Source organism: Anomaloglossus baeobatrachus, chromosome 4 (assembly GCF_048569485.1).
Source record: "Anomaloglossus baeobatrachus isolate aAnoBae1 chromosome 4, aAnoBae1.hap1, whole genome shotgun sequence".
NCBI classification, from domain to species: domain Eukaryota; kingdom Metazoa; phylum Chordata; class Amphibia; order Anura; family Aromobatidae; genus Anomaloglossus; species Anomaloglossus baeobatrachus.
In genome coordinates this window covers 164602529-164619670 of record NC_134356.1, presented here as the reverse complement: position 1 = coordinate 164619670, position 17142 = coordinate 164602529, and the positions used below count along the sequence as shown (strand labels likewise).

The 17142-nt window shown below is 46.6% G+C and overlaps 1 protein-coding gene across 1 annotated transcript in view; it reads right to left on the bottom strand.

Annotated features, from left to right (window-relative positions):
• Nucleotides 1-9075: 9075 nt before the first annotated feature.
• LOC142302343 (ranaspumin-like) overlaps nt 9076-17142 on the bottom strand; it is a 190348-nt gene continuing 182281 nt past the window's right edge. The window contains exon 12 of the mRNA XM_075343404.1: nt 9076-9325. Within this exon, the coding sequence (XP_075199519.1) occupies nt 9233-9325 (93 nt within the window). The 3' untranslated portion in view covers nt 9076-9232. The remainder of the gene's footprint in view (nt 9326-17142) is intronic.

Genomic DNA, 17142 nt, shown 5'->3' with positions numbered 1-17142 from the left:
CTGCAGCGCTGTGGTGGGCGACTCATTTCTGGCATCACGAACAGGATAAGGACTAGACCTGTTAAGACAGGTGACCATGCGCCTTTGGAGGTCCGATTGAAAAGATTGAAACGGCACCATATTGCCACCGCAGAAAGCGAGCCAAGAAAACAACAGCAGCCCGCACAAAAAGAAGTAACCGCCCATGAAGAGGCGTGGCTACCTCGAGACCCCTGGAGTGCTCTGACCGAGTGCACACAGAAGATGAGGGCGGATCTGTTCCTGGACCGCTGGAATATTCGAGTCCTATGGGAGGAGAGAGAGAAAACGAAACTTAGGCTGCAGCGTGACCAGAACCTGGTGAGCATTGACGGAGAGAGGATGGCGTCTGCAAGTGGTGAGCCAGAATCAGGCACTGCCGCCTGGTGGGTCTGGGAACTCGCCCAGTTCTGTGACCGGGTGCAGGCACGGGTCCTCCATCAAGTGATGGAGTGGCGCTCAGAGCTGTGGGAGATGGCTGTGGCGATTCGAGCCCACGAGAGGTGGACCGCGCGACCAGTGCCGTGCCGAGAAGTGACCACCCAGACCCCCTTGCTGTTGCCCTTGTGTGAGTCCCACGCTGCTCCCGCCCACTCGGTGTGCTGACTTCGCCGGCGCTGTTACTGGAGGTGATCCCTTCTGCGGTTCCCGCTGTGACCCCTGCTGCGACGTCCGGTGCAGCAACGCCGCGCCCGGCCAGACCAGACCAGGTAGCAGCAACGCCCCGTCCAGCCAGACCAGACCAGGCCGCAGCAACGCCGTGCCTGGCCAGACCAGACCAGGCCGCAGCAACGCCGCGTCCGGCCAGACCAGACCAGGCCGCAGCAACACCCCGTCTGGCCAGACCAGACCAGGCCGCAATGCCTTCTACCTCTACCTGCAGACCAGAAGTGGTCACAGCGCCCCAGTCGCTGACTGGGGATGCCGCCTCTACATTCCTGCCAGAAGTTGCCGAAGAAATGGCTCAACTAAAGAGGGACTTAAAGACTCGGTTCCCAGCCCACCTGGTGGACATGTAGTTGGTCCCCAGGCTGCCGTCCGGACCCGGAGCAGTCCCGGCAACCTCTGTGTCAGAGAAAAGTCCACCACCCTGGACTCATCCCCGGAGCCGCTGCCAGCGCAACCAGAGGAAGAGGAAGAACTAAAAGCCTTTATGCCCAGTATGTGTGTGACCTGGGAGCCTGCAGACGACCAGGTGGTGGTGATGTGGAGGCCAGCCCACAGAGGACAGCGCCGCAAGGCACCCTCCGGTGCAACCCCCCCCCGATAGGAGCTGGTGACAGCCCGATATCTGGAAGAAAAACAATCCCTGCGACAAGCCAAGCACCAGGCCAGAGGTCCCATCCACCGTGGTGTTGTAGACTAGTTCAATCTACGTACCGGTTATGGCTTTATCGCAGAAGGAGGACGTGCGCGGTGTCACTAGTCAGACCCTGCACGTGTAGTGGCTGTTGGCGTAGGAGTTCGGTTGCCACACAGTCAGCCTGAAAGACACCTCAGTAAGGAGCGAGGTGGTTGAGTATGGGGACTCCTGGTAGACCAGGCCTGCATGGGGAAACAGGTCCCTAGAGCAGAAATCCACTTATTCGGTCTGCTAAACCTGCCGGTGAGGGTGCTGGATGTGCCTCACCAACCAATACAGAGTCCGCAGCATCAGCAGCAACGAGGGGGCCATAAGTGAGATAGGGCAAGAAGCCATCTTTACTTTGTCCACGCTGCCAGCAAACGGGCCAGAAAGGGGGAGAAAAGGCAGGTACGACTTCCCTGGATGATTCCCACAATACTTCAAATCAGGGGTCATCTCAAACAAGAAGGGCTAGGAAGGCATGCTTACAGTCACCCTTACTTCAGCCTGAAGGATACCTTGTTCCCCCTGCAGTCTATCTCAGCATCGCCCGGGTTACCTCACAGTAAACAAATGAACGTGAGTAAAAACCCTGAAAGACATTTCTGGACTGTGTGAGTTCGTCTGCGACCTGTGGTACTACGCACATACACCCGAGCCCCTGGGGCATGCCTCACTCTCGGGAGGCCACAACACTAAACTGCAGACACCATCAGCCCCAGACGCTCCTTAAACAGCAGTGGCGGTCATCCCTCACCCTGACCGCAAAACCGAGAGTGGCGTCACAACTCCTATGAAAGTGAACCTGACCTACCTGTAGCCACAAGGGTCCCTACAGAGAAGTCCCCACAGTGTCCCGCTGCAGCGCTGTGGTGGGCGACTCACTAGCGCCTCTGATCTCGAGGGCCTGCGCTGGATTACTATATATTTTCTCGGATTGTTCATATTAGCTACCCTAACCTTTCCATGCGCTGCATCCTCAGGTGGAGTGTGACTACAGCTGATCGTTGAGCTGAATTTGGTGCTTTTCTTTTTCTTTATATCCATGGTATGTTCTATATACTGGATGTGTAACACTATGGGGTCGAAGGGGGTTTTCACCTGACACGTCGCTGGGTCGGGGATGTAGATCCTCTGCGTCGTCTCCTGCTGGCCTGGCCAGGTTCCGTGACCCCAAGACGTACAGGAGGGAAGGAAGGCGGTGGACGGGAGGCAGGATGGAGGATGGGGAAGGTAGTGACAGTTGGGAAGTCTTTTTAGATCGTGACGCCACCTGTGGTACGTGGCCAGGGATGGACCGCCGCTGCGGGTGCTGCTCTCCGAGGCTGATGGTGAGGGTCGCAGCCGTTATGGTGTCGCTCCCTACAGGCGGAGCGGGATTACCCCGGGGAGGATGATGGAGGACGGACGGGGATGGTGGTAGTCCCCTTTGGCACCACAGTGCTGGGCGACGGCGCTGGTAAAGGAAAGGCAGAGGCAGGGGCTGCGGTTCCAGTTCTTTTTACTCACAGGTAGTTCAGGCGCTGACCCAAAGTACCGGTCTCAGCTGTTTTTGGAGTAGAGTGAGCTGCGGCATCGGGTCTTACATAGACCAATGACGAGATGCAGCTGGCCAACCACTGTAATTCCAGTAGGCAACATGGCTATGGCATTATTGTGATTGGCAGACAATCTCTCCTGTTTACTGGCTGAAAAACAGCCACAAAACATGTGGGACTGGGACTTGAGCATGGTGCTCAAGCACCAGGAATACCCAAACGAGTATTAAGCATGCCCGAGCTTCCCAAAGCTTGATTGAATATCCAGCAGTTGCGCGCTCGCTTGCCCATCACTAATCAACACTGAAAATATAGAGTCGTTACATAAACTTCATGTATTCATCAATAAAAATATAAAAACTAATGAAATGTTGATAATTTACTTCAGTAACCATAGAAACATTTGACTAAAAGATCTAAAAACCCAGAATCAGCAAACTTTCTGAAAATCAAAATTTGCATCAGTCTTAACTTTTGGCCATGACAGCAGATATACATTGGCTTACCCCCTTCCAGAATCAAGCATCATGTTCTTGGTATTCATGTACAGTCCCTGACAGAAGTTTTGTCACTTATCCATGTTATGTAAATAAAAGCCTGTAACCTGACTTTAAATTCATCCATTGGTTTCATAAATTACTCTTTTGAAAGCTGAAACCCTCCCAAATTTGGTTTAGGTTATGAAAATAAAGTTGCTGCAAAGCTGAAATATTTATCATTAAATGAACACAGAAAGGTCAGATTTTGGTAAGACAAAAGTTTTGTCGCCTTGTTATATAATGCCCCCAATCCTAGTTTACATCCTCACTTGTGCTCACTAAATGATCGGTTAATTAGTGGTTGTGTATAAAAAGAAACCCAGCACCCCAGACCTTCACTTGAACTGCAACTTGACCTCTGACAACATGCCAAAAATCCACCCTGTGACCAAAGCCTTGATTATCAAGAGGCTGAAGAACAGATCCACTGCAGAGGTGGCTGGCACCTTTAATGTGTCTCAGCGTCAAGTACAAAGAATTAAAAAAAAAATTGAAGAGCCTGGAGAGGTTTTTGACAAGCCCAGGTCTGGCAGACCCCACTAAACAACTGCTCACAAGGAACGTTTGTTGGTTAGAAAATCCAAAGACAGCCCCTCTTCCACTGCAGCAGAGCTCCAACAGGCCTGGTCACCTCAAGTCCCTGTGTCAATTAGAACAGTTTGTAGGATTCTGTTTTGAAATGGCCTCCATGGTCGAATCAGTGCCCAGAAGCCAGCAAAAGGCAATTAAAAAGCTGTGTGGCATTTGCCAAGTCCCACAGCCTGCTAAAAAGATGGACATTGGTAAAGTGGCAGAAGGTGGATTTCTCTGATGAATCTTCAGTTGACTTACACCACAGCTGCTGCAAATACGGCAGGAGATCTACTTGAGCCCGTATGGATCCAGAAAACAGATAAATTTGGTGGTGGAAAGATCATGGTCTGGGGTTACATTCAGTATGGGGTTGTGCGAAACATTTCCAAGGTGGAAGGCAATATCAATAGCCTAAAATATCAAGACGCATTAGCTACCTCTTACATTCCTAAACATAAAAGGGGTCAAATTCTGCAGCAGGATGGTGCTCCATCTCATACATCCATCTCTACAATAAAGTTCATCCTGGCAAAGAAGATCAAGGTGCTGAAGGACTGGCCAGCCCAATCACCAGACATGAACATCATTGAGCATGTTTGGGGTAGGATGAAGGAGGAAGCTTGGAAGACAAAACCAAAGAATCTGGATGCTTTGCTATTCCTGAAGACTTCATCAATAAATTGTATTAATCATTGTTAAATCACATGGATGCAGTCCTTCAAGCTCATGGAAGTCACAAAAAATATTAAATATGGCTCTAATAGCACCACAACATTCACCAATGTTATGCAACATATCTTTGTATTAGAAGTTAATTATTTGTTTGAATTTCACAAATTTAATTTCTGTGGGCGATAAAACGTTTGTCTGCCAAAATCTGACATTTCTGTGTTCATTAAATGATCAATATTTCAGGTTTGCAGCAACTTTATTTTCATAACCTAAACAAAATTTGGGAGGATTCAGCTTTCAAAAGAGTAATTTATAAAATCAATGGATGAATTTAAAGTCAGGCTATAAGCTTTTATTTACATACTGTAAGATGGATAAGTGACAGAACTTCTGTCAGGGACTGTAGAAGATGTTTGTCTGCCTATTCATTCTTGGTGTTCTACCAGTATTCCTCAAAGCGCAATAGGTTTCAAAAGTATATTTATTGGACATATCAAATTACAATTAAAGTCCCTGTAATGTATTTTAGAAAGTAAATGTGCCGCCCCTGCAGCGGATCGAACCACTCAGATCCGGGAGTGATTATTCGTGGCTCGAGGGTCTCCGGACCCGGGGGCTAGGGGCCACACTCGAATGAAGAAAGGGGGGTATTTACAGGGGAGATATAGTTCGTGACACCACCCATGATGTACGGTAATTGGGAATACCGCCGCTGCCGTTGGGAGTACCCGGGGTCATGGAGTGGGGCAGCTAGATGTCGTCACCCTCCATGGGTAGGGGAAGGCCCCTGGACTCTGGAGAGTGGGGTGCAGGGTCACTCAGGTACTCAGTAGCTCCTCACAGCTCGAGGGTTCCTTACTAACTAACTACAGACTACACTACTCACCTCCCCTCCCTGACCCCCCAGGTGGGCGACTCTATTCCATTCAAGCGTGTGGTGTGTCAGGAGGGTGTGGTGCAGTGTGTATCTAGGATTTGATTTGCTGTTGGAGGCAACACTATTAGATAGGGACCCAGAAACATGAGGGACTTGGAATACTGCACGGGAGGACAGTTTGTGCAGTACCCTGTGACGACCTGATAGGCCAGGGGAATCACATAAAGACTCGCCCCTTTCCTCAGGTCCACTTCTCCCACCCCCCGTATACCTTGCTTGCACTACACATGGGTCAGCTGTAGGTTTGCTTCTTTTCATTATATCTGTTTATTGCTGTGTCCCAGGATCTTGCAAACCTGCTTTATCTTGGTTATCTGTCTGTTATGCTGTTTAGGAGAATTGCATGTTATTGCACTCTATCTATGCTTTTGTGCTACATACTATTTATTTATTTACATCTCTTTTCAGATTGACTCTTGGCTAGCTGCCTATTGATTTTGCTTACTTGTGTATAATTGACGTTCCCTTGGTTATTTTTCATGGGTTTAAGCATGCAAGCCTTGTTTATTATTCCATAGGGGTTTGGGTTTGGTTAAAGTACTGATCACGGTACAAACCATGTGTTGGTTTTTTATGTATGCTTTCGGCTTGTTTAAATGTTTTTAATAGTTGTCAGAATTGTTTGTCCTTTTTGCATTAATAAAATTGATTCATATTGTTATTTCATTTTTGTTTCATTTGGGTGATCCGAATACATGCACATCCCACTTTTCTTCGTTCTCTTTCATGTGCTAAACTTTACTGGATGTGCTTTGGGTTCAGATTCCCATATTTATTTTTGTTGTGCCCTCCCTTTACTTTGTGTTTTTTCACTAATGTCCAGACACTCGACTCACAGGTCCAAGTCCATGAAAACAAACTCCAATCTATGGATACTAAGCTCCAGTCCCAACAAAGCATTTTAGAGACTTATTCACAACAAATACATTACCTGAATGAAGCCTTGGATGATGCAGAAAACAGAGGTTGTCGTAACAATCTCAGTATATGGGGACTGCCGGAAGAGATTAACTCCAGAGACCTACCTCATGTTTTCCAACGCATCTTTAATAAAGTATTGAAAAAGAACCATATCCAGCGAGCCAATGAGTATAAAAAAAATACTTGGTTCTTTATTTAGAAAAAAAATTGGAAATAGTTACCATACAGGCAGAAAAAGGCAAGAGTGATGAAATATAATTCCTATAATCCCTCACACCTTTTACTGCCTGTATGGTAACGCTTTCCAATAATTTTTAAAAATATTTTTTTCTAAATAAAGTATCAAGTATTTTTTTTATACTCGTTGGCTCACTGGATATGGTTTTTATCCTCTATCTGGATAGAGGCATGCACTCCTGCCTGTTGGTCTGTCGCAGAGCTGTTTAATGAACTATTCCATACAAGGTGAAATATCAACAATGGTAAGCTGGCTTTTCCATATATTTTTTTCTTTTATTAAAATATTGGGGGTACCTCTGGACAGGGAAGTCAAATTGGACTGAGCCTATATGGCCTTAGGCCCCCGACTCTCGGACTCAGACTGCCCGCGCGACGTGATATGCTGCATCCATCACTACTCACAGAAGGAAGCCATCCTGGTGAGGGATCCTTCAGATGACTTCCGTTTGTCCTGGTCAGTTTCTTTTTGTTTTGTGGTCCTACTGACAGAACCATCTTTTCAATGTGTTCTGTGTAGGATCAGATGGCAAATGGAAGCACTTCAATGTGCCATCAGTTCCTACAAAGAACACATCAGATGACGTATGTATACTTTATTGATTTTTATAACGTAAAGTGAAATACAATTTTTACAAGTTAAGTTGACAACATGCAAAATAAGTAATAATCGGATGATGTATGACCGTTCCGTTAATATGGAACATGTGCTATTCTGTTGCGCAATTATGAACCAATTCAATAAAAGTCACTGGGTCTGTAAAATCCAAATGGGTGTATCACACGCCATTTTTTTCATGTTATAATTTATTGACTTGGCTAAATAGCTGTACAAGCTTTGTATCTAATATTTATCTATCTATTTATCTATCTAGTTTAAAACTGGAATAGCAAAAAAAAGTAATATGGTGGGTGCAAAGGCCTCTAAATAGATTTAAATGGCAATAAAGTACATTTTTCTTGTTTATTTTGGAGTACTGCCTTCTCTTTTTATCTATCTATCCATTCATCTATCAATCTATCTATCTTTGAACATCTTTAACTCATAAAAACCGATTCATTTCATTGTCATGTGTTTTTTCCGGTACGAGTCACATGGATGTCACACAGATGTCATCTGTGTGCTGTACGTGTTACATCTGTGCTGCCGGTATAAAATTGACATGAGTCCGTGTGGATCACAAGGACACGCACATGATTCACATGGACACAGTCTGTGTAAAAACACAAAGGTGTGAATCTACCCATTAATTGAATTAGTATGACTGTGAATGTGTCTCCAGTATGTGTGAAAATGGACACCACATGTACTGGAAACATGAAAGTGTGAAGGTGGTCTAAATGCCCTCTTTACATGGCCTTTATCACTTTCATTTATTTTGATACATTATACAAATGGGAGAGAAAACTTGCTGACTACTACTATTGCTCTTTGCTGGCACAATGGAGGGTGCAACGACTATAGTTTGGTGAGAAGAGGAGGCGAAGAACTTTCTTCTCATCCTGTTGTAGAAGAAGACATGAAAATTAGGCTAAAGGGGGCTTTACACGCTACGACATCGATAATGCGGAGTCGTTGGGGTCACGAATTTTGTGACGCACATACGGCCGCATTAGTGATGTTGTTGCGTGTGACACCGATGAGCGATTTTGCATCATTGCAAAAACGTGCAAAATCGCTCATCGGTGATATGGGGGTCCATTCTCGATTATCGTTACTGCAGCAGTAACAAAGTTGTTTGTCGCTCCTGTGGCAGCACACATCGCTCCGTGTGACACCGCAGGAACGAGGAAGCTCCCCTACCTGCCTCCTGGCCACAATGCGGAAGGAAGGAGGTGAGCGGATGTTACCTCCCGCTCATCTCCGCCCCTCCACTTCTATTGGGCGACGGATCAGTGACGCAGCTGTGACGTCGCTGTGACGCTGAACGAACCGCCCCCTTAGAAAGGAGGCGGTTCGCCGGTCACAGCGACGCCGCCGGGCGGGTAAGTATGTGTGACGGGTCTGGGCGATGTTGTGCAACACGGGCAGCGATTTGCCCGTGTCGCACAACAGATGGGGGCGGGTACCCACACTAGCGATATCGGGACCGATATCGCAGCGTGTAAAGTAGCCTTAAGTCCATCCAGAGAGCACAACACTCCAAGCCTGGCAAAAGCTTCATCACAAATTTAAATTCTGCCATTTTTTGGAAAAAAAATGTGTACAGCCTTGTAAATAATTACATTTGCATAATATTGATTCCTTTTTTATGGTAAAGCAAATATGCAAGAAAAAAAGAATTGTTATATGAATCTACTTAGTTTATTTAAAGCTAACAAAGTTATGAAAGTGTTGGCAGAGTTCCTGCCTAGTCATATGATCACATTATCAGTGGTGTTTATTGCAGTTTCCAAATCGTATCATATGTCAAGAATTTGCTTTGGTGACAGAGAAGAGAAGATGTTGCAGCTACGATTCAATATTTGACTTAATATTTTCTTTGCATATCTTTTTAGGAGCCTGTGAGACAAATTTTATTGTGGATTTCTTCCATTGGGGATCCTAGAAAAGACAATAAAATTACTTTATGTAATAAATATACAGTTATTATATACATTGTTAGAAGACTAAGCTTTACTCCTGTGATGCCCTGGCCTAGCCAGGTAGTCACAGACACAACATCATACACCCCCCCTTCCCTGGACAGGTCACACCAGTCACACATTAAATCCTTGTTGCCACCCTCCAGGGTTGATGTCTACACCAGGTGGGGCGGAGCCAGGCAGTTGACCCCGCCCACCGAGGAGTTCACAGGCCTGGAGGCCGGAAAACACAGTTGTCAGTCCAGTTGTGGTCAGTAGATAGTGAGGAGTGAAACTGTTGGTGTCTGGGTTGGAGCCCAGGCACTTCCAGCAAGGTAGGCAGACGGTGGTGGCCATCTGCAGGAGTTGGTGACGGTCAGCGGAACCGTAGGAACGGGATCGGGCGGTGGCCCGCCGGTACCGAACCAGGGAGCCGATTGGAGCCAAGCACCAGGCAGGGTACTCAGACTAGGCTTGAAGCTGACCTTTAGTCAAATTTACTGATTGTGGTCTGGACCTCAGGTGTTCATTCCCACCCAACCCGATTGAAAGCAACAGCCCAACCGTTCCGGATAAGCGCCACCGCCAATGGCCAGAGATCCATAGGGCCAGCGTCTGCGGGCAAACGGGCTCCTCCGACACGTATACGCCGGGGAGTGGACTACCGGTGCCCAGGCATTGGAGTCAAGATACAAAACACAGGTGCAGGGAAACGACAGCCACCATCAACCCATGCAGGGAGAACACTGCAGCCGGCTGCGGGCCCCGTCCATCCAGCCGTTTGGATTACCAGAGATTCTGTCCATCTGTGTCTGAGTGAGTACACCTGTGCTATCTGGCATCGCGCTGCGCTGCACCGCAACACTGCACCCTGCAAACCCATCCTACGGAACCCTCCCTCCTACCGGGCCCCGGGACCAACAGCCCCTACCCACGGAGGGGTCAACACCTAGCTGCTCCCCACCATCGATCCCGGGAACCCCGGCACCAGCAGCGGTGGTGCCCACCATCACCACAACCCGTGGGTGGTGTCACGAACTCTATATATCCCGAAAATCCAATTCCCCTTTTCACTCGTGGGCGAGGAGCGCTGCTTGAGCCCCAGGTCCGGCCCACTCGAGCCACCGAGGAGAAGGCACCGGATCCGAGCGCGATCTCCCCGAGCAGATTTTTTATTCATGGCTGCAGTGACTATTTTCTAGCATCCACGCCACGCTCTTTTTCTGAAGAATTACAAATATGCCAGGTTAGTGCCCAAACATTGTGCCCCCATATATTGTAGTGCCTACATACATTGTGCCCAGCTTGTGCTTCATGATATACACACCCTGTAAATTGTTACGTGTGCTCTCTGCACTACAATAGTTGCATACATGGAGCCACTTACTGCAATTTAGGCACAAGGAGGATGAGAAAGAGGGGCATTTACATTTGGGAGCGCAGACATCACTACATTTTATTTGGGTGGTGGGAGCTGTCACTTTTCCAGAGTCTTTGTTCTATCAGTAATGAGGGACCACTTTATATTTCCAGTGACAGATGATGAATCTGAGTGGGGGCTGGATTTGTGCAGGATAAGTTAGGGGTTTTATTGGAAACATTTTGGGGTACAGAACATTTTTAGATTGCTTTCAGTATAAAGTCTAAATCATAATCTTGTGCTCTGCGCTGAGCACTTAAGTCAGAGTTTCCGTGTAAATCCCCCAAATATGTGGTTCAGACAAAACACCCTGTGGAACACCTGACTCTAATGAGGCAGATGGAAACAATTTGGACTCCGGTTCGCTGGTGTCCATATTTTTTAGGCAAGCATAAAGCTGTGCTTGTTCACATTTGTGCACTAAAAAGGTGCCTAAAATGATGGGACACTGCTGAAACAGAGACCAGATAGAGTCCAAATTGTCTACATATGCCTGATTAGAATGAATGGTTCCAACTGGAATCTTGTCTGAATCACATTTTTTGAAATTTACACGGAATCCACAATCTAAGTGCTCAATGGAGAGGGCAGGATAAATGTCAGCAGAGTCTTATTCCAATTTTTGGGAGGCAGAATTAAGAAATAGACAGCAGTACAGGAAAATATCTTATTTTTATTTTTGCACAGTTCACTGTGTGGTATTTTTGATAGGCTGGATTTAGTCTGTGGTGCGATTACAGCAATACCAGATTTAGGCTGAGTTCAAATGTCCTGTAATCATCTGTTAGGCTGCAGACGCATTAGAGTATGGCATCCGATGTGAGAGCAGTAAATGCAATATGCCAATGACCCCCGGCTCAGGCTCTGCTGCGAGCATAAGCCGAGTGTCATGCAACTGTAACCCAATCTTGCGATCTGGTCACAGCTGTGAAGCTGAGGGCGGGCGCTGCGGAGGAGAGGAAGGGGTTAATCCCCCCATCTCCTCCATTGTCAGCTTGTGTATATATCGCACTGCACTGAGATAACATCCGAGTGCAGTCCGATGTTTCTCTCGCACCCATTCACTTGAATGGGTGTAAGTGACACGGCTCTCGCAGAAAATCGCAGCATGTTGTGACTTTTCTTGCATCCAGCATCTGGATACGAGAAAAGCTGACCAATTGCTCTCCCTCATTGACTAACATTGGTAAGAGTGCAATGCGAGTTTTTATCACATTGCACTTGTCCGATTTCAACGCTCGTGTGAGCGTGCCCTTAGTATAAATCCTGCAGAGATGCGTTGGCAAAATGATTTCTGCAGGATCCATTTATTTAACATGGGAGTCTATGGAGAACGGGTCCAATTTTGGATTGCTATTTATCTTGCATTTACAACAGATCCCGTAAGAAAAAAACGGATCAGTTACAAATGCAATAAAAATGGATGACTAAATAACAATCCATGAATGGATCCATTCTCCATAGACTCCACTGTTAACTGATGTCTGTCGCATACATTTTTTTATTTAAAAATGGACAAAAAAATTGTGTTTGCAGAACATATTTCGCAATGGATCTCTGCAGGATCTGTTGCGGGCGGGGGACAGACCACGGTAGGGGCTACTCGAGACGCTCGGATCCGGGCAGTTGCTGTGGCTCGAGTGAAAGCCAGACCCGGGCTCGCGCAGCAGTTCGTCGCCCACAACTGAGAAAAGGGGGGTTATTTACAGGGGAGAGTTTGTCAGTGACGCCACCCGTGGGTTGCGGTGATTGTTGGTGACACCAACGCTGCCTTGGTATGGGGTGCCCGGGACTGATTGAGTGGGGCAGCAGGATGGTATCCCCTCCACAGGTAGGGGAGATGTTGTCCTAGAGCCCAGGTGTAGGTGGAGTGCTGGGACGCAGTCTGCAGGGCTGGACCAATGATACCCGTGTACTCACTATTTTAAATAAATCACACAGAGTCCAAATAGTAAACCAAGTGCCGGAAACCGGTAGCCTCCAGAGGGGTGTACTCGGGTCCCGCACACCGGTAGACAGGACAGGGGCCCTTCCTCCTGCACTTCTGTGTTGCTGTCTTGTGTGTTGACTAGTCCGCATGAAACAGGGAAAGTCCACTCCCGGTGACTTTTCTGTGGGAGATGTGGCCTGCGAGATCTGACCCTTGGGATTTTAACAGGCACTTGCAGACGCCCTATCCCCCGCATTGTGCTTCCGTCCCGCTGTCGGCACCGGCAGGCTACAACCCTGCCCTGGTCCACTACCACTTCACTCCTCTCACTTCCAGCTTAACTGTCTGTTAACTGTCCTACCCCCCTGCATATTCTAAGCTGGTAACCTTTAGTGACTTTCATGTTGCACTGAAGAGTGCTTAGCCTTGTATTTAGCAAAAAACCCCGACGTGGGGTCCCCCCCTATATTTTCTAGCCAGCTAGGGTAAAGCAGACAGCTGCAGCCTTCAGACCACAGCTGGCAGCTTCACCTTGGCTGGTAATCCAAAGCAGAGGGCACCCCACGCTGTTATTTTACATTAAATAAATAATTTAAAAAAAAAACATGGGGCCCCCCCAAATTGGATCACCAGCCAAGGTAAAGCGGACAGCTGTGGTCTGGTATTCTCAGACTAGGGGGGTCCACCGTTATTGGACACTCCCCAGCCTAAAAATAGCAGGCCACAGCCGCCCCAGAAGTGGCGCATCCATTAAATGTGTCAATCCTGGCGCTTTGCCCTAACTTATCCCATTGCCCTGGTGCGGTGGCAAACTGGGTAGAATATGGGGTTGATGCCAGATGTGTAGTGTCACCTGGCATCAAACCCTGGGGTTAGTGATGTCACGGAGTCTATCAGATACCCGACATCACTAACCCAGTCAGTAATTAAAAAAAATAGACAACAAGTTTTATTTGAAAAAACACTCCCCAAAACATTCCCTCTTTCAACAATTTATCTAAAAGAACAATCAAATCCGGGTCCGGCGTAATCCAATAAGGGGGTCCCACGACGATCCATACCATAGTCATTGTCCCAGTCAATGAAGAACAGAATGTTCCCCATTGGCTGGGAGAGCAGTACAGTGACCTGAGCTAACATCAACAGGTCAGCCCAGATCACTGCAGGGGATGACAAGCGCTGCTGTGAGGAGGTTACATGAGATCATTACCTGCTGTCACGATCTCCTGCACTCCTGACGTCAACGCTGACACTGACTTCTATGCCCTCTGCGTTCTCAGCAGTATCGCGGGAGCCCGTGATGTCACCGCTAGTGACAGTCTCGGGCCGCCCGCGAGACGTGACGTGAAAACACGGCGGGCATAGAAGGCAGTGACAGCGCTGACGTCAGGAGTACAGGAAATCGTCACAGCAAGTAATGATCTCATCTAACCTCCTGACATCAGCGCTCGTCATCCCTGCGGCTGCCCGCACTGGAGAGTGAGAAGCTGCTGACACTGCAGTGCGGGCAGACACTGACACACTGCAGTGCGGTAGCGGGACACAGACTGCAGGGGCTCCCGACGGAGGTCACATGGAAATGCTTCCGTGCGGCTTCCAGGGATTTTGCGGGCCCATTGACTTGTATTAAGTCACGGTCCGTTATTACGGAACAGAATAGGATATGTTCCATAATAATGGAGCGGACATACGGCATCCGATGTGTTTTTTTGTAGGATCGGATGCATACGGAAGTGCTACCGTTTACCATCCGATCCTACACAAAAGACATTGAAAAGATGGTCCTGTCCGTGGGTCCGCAAAAAAACAGGAACTGACTAGAACAGACAGAACGGTCATGTGAATGAGCCCTTAAATCGTTTTACCAGATTGTAAGAAAATTAAGCGTAATGATTTCACTGCCAGAGAGCTCTACCAATATTCTACCTGTTGGAGCTGAAATAATATATATTTTTCTGATTAGGATAATTAAAATATTTCTTCTTTCCCTCCATATTTTGGTGTCTTTATGTCAATAGAGCACAATACCTACTTATATTTAGGACTTATTTTTTTTTAAGGCACTACTACAGCATTTTAGTGGTACTTTAAATACAATTCCCCTGCCCCTAGTGTAATATTCACCTTCCATCGCCATTATGTTTTTCCAGCGGTGCTCTGGTCGGTCTGCGGCAAATAGTGACTGTCACGGGGTCCTTCTCACATATCACACGATCAACAGAGCGAGAGATGGTGGTATAATCCAAAGAGCATTTATTCCACGCAATCCAAAATGTCCATCAAAAATTCCACAAAACAGAGGGTAAAATTGTCCAATAGTGGTATAAATGTCCTCATCTCTCTGAGAAGTCCCAGCTTTTCCTAGAGGATCAATCCTTCTTCCTTCAAGTTCTCAAACAGACTGACTGCCCCAGATAAACAGAAAGGTCTCTATGCCCCCCCCCCCACACCCAGGGACGGAAGCGCCTCAAGAGGCTATAACCTTGCACTATAGGGGGTGATTACTTACAAACAATACAATGTACACAGAAGCAGTACAAATAAGACAGTGAACAAAGATTAAAATAGGAATCTGTACAGCAAGATACACCTCCCCCATATCCCACCATCACAGTGACATGGCGGCAGCTCCAGTGTTTCATCGAACACACTAGAAGTCACTCTTCAAAACATCTCTATGACAGCTTCACTCTGCCTTTCACAGACTTGTATTGAGCGCTTGTGATGTAACTTCTGGCAAGTCAGATGTTATGAATACAAAATGGCACCATTTTTTGGGGTAATAAGAGGTGCATGGGAATACAACAAAAAAAGAACATCTGAATTTCCTTTATTGTCCTCTACTGTCGCTCGGTGGGGTTGAGAAGTCTGGGCCAATCTAGGCTTTGTTCATTTTGATAAGGGTCAGCCTGTCAGCATTTTCAGCTGACAGACAGGTGTGCCTATCCGTTATGACCTCAGTGGCACTAAAAACTTGCTTTGACAAAATGTTAGTGGCAGTACAGACCAGCATCTCCAACGCATTGAGGGACAGTTCATGCCACATGTCCAGCTTGGATACCCAATAGTTGTACGGCACAGAGAAATCACCCGCTGTCCTTCACTCTCCTGCTGAGTCGCGCTGCTGTCTATAGGTCTGGACACGTGCACTGGTTTGTTTACCACTGCACGTGCACCAGTACCGCAGATGAGCGGTGCTTCACTGCTGGAGGCTGTGAATACCAGCGCGCACGCGCCAACAGCAGATCGCAGGTGACATCCATCAGGTGTATATGGTATATAAGGTGAGGGGAGACCGACAATTAACAGCCCCCTGAGGAAGCAGTATCTGTGAAATGTACATAGGGGTTTGGAGGATGCGTATTTGATCCAGCTACACTCAAATGGGTAAATGATATGACTAACAATGACTACCTACGGGCTGTATGTTAATAATGTGGCTGAATGATTTCAGCAGATTGTCAGGCTCATTGTAATTTATGCTTATCAGCATTAAGCTGCTTTATCTAGTAATTTACATGGTTAATCTAATCCTGACGGGCTGTATGCTAACAACCAGGCTGAATGATTTCAGCAGATTACCAGGCTCATTGTAATTTATGCTTATCAGCATTAAACTGTTTTATCTAATGATTTACATGGCCATTTTAATCCTGAATCGGTAACCTGTGGTTATAATAGTCATTGAAATTTGATCACAGCAACTACAGGGATAGGATAGTAAATTAATCGGCAGCCTCTCAGAGAGACAAATGCATACTGTTTAAATGTGATTACACTTATCACATGGCTAATGTTAGCTATATCTGCCGGCTACCATCAGGATAAAATTATTTATACAGCCCAACTTAATAACAACATAATAAATAGTTCATCTCCCATTAGAGTGTAGTCACTAAATGAAACAAAATGTGTATGATATTTGAACCGTTATTGTAAAACTGTCATGAATTAAATATATTAAAACGCATTCATCCAATGCACCATGTGTGTTGTACAACTGTAACATTACATTTTTAGAAAAAACTTTTTGTGTATATATGTCTTTTTCACTTTTTGTCACTAAATTATAATAAAATTTGATATTTTAATATGAATATGTGGAATTGCTCCCAGTTCTTTTGTAATATATGAATCAAATGGAGCTAGCATAAAATGCATATGAATATAAAAATCTGGATTATTTGTATGGTATTAAATCACAGAGGACGCTTGCACAGTCGGCTAGGTACTACTACACCATTTTACAAAACTTTTCCCTCCTTGTCAGACTACCCTGTACATCAGAGCCTGAGTCCTGGTAGGGTCTAATGAAACTTATTCCAGACATTTAATAGTGTTTCTCTGCCTCTTTTGGACCTGATGTGTTTCTCCCTCATCTCTCCTCCTTGGCTACCCAAGAAACTATGATCTCTGCCACCAGCATTGTCAGATGGGCATTTTTGTA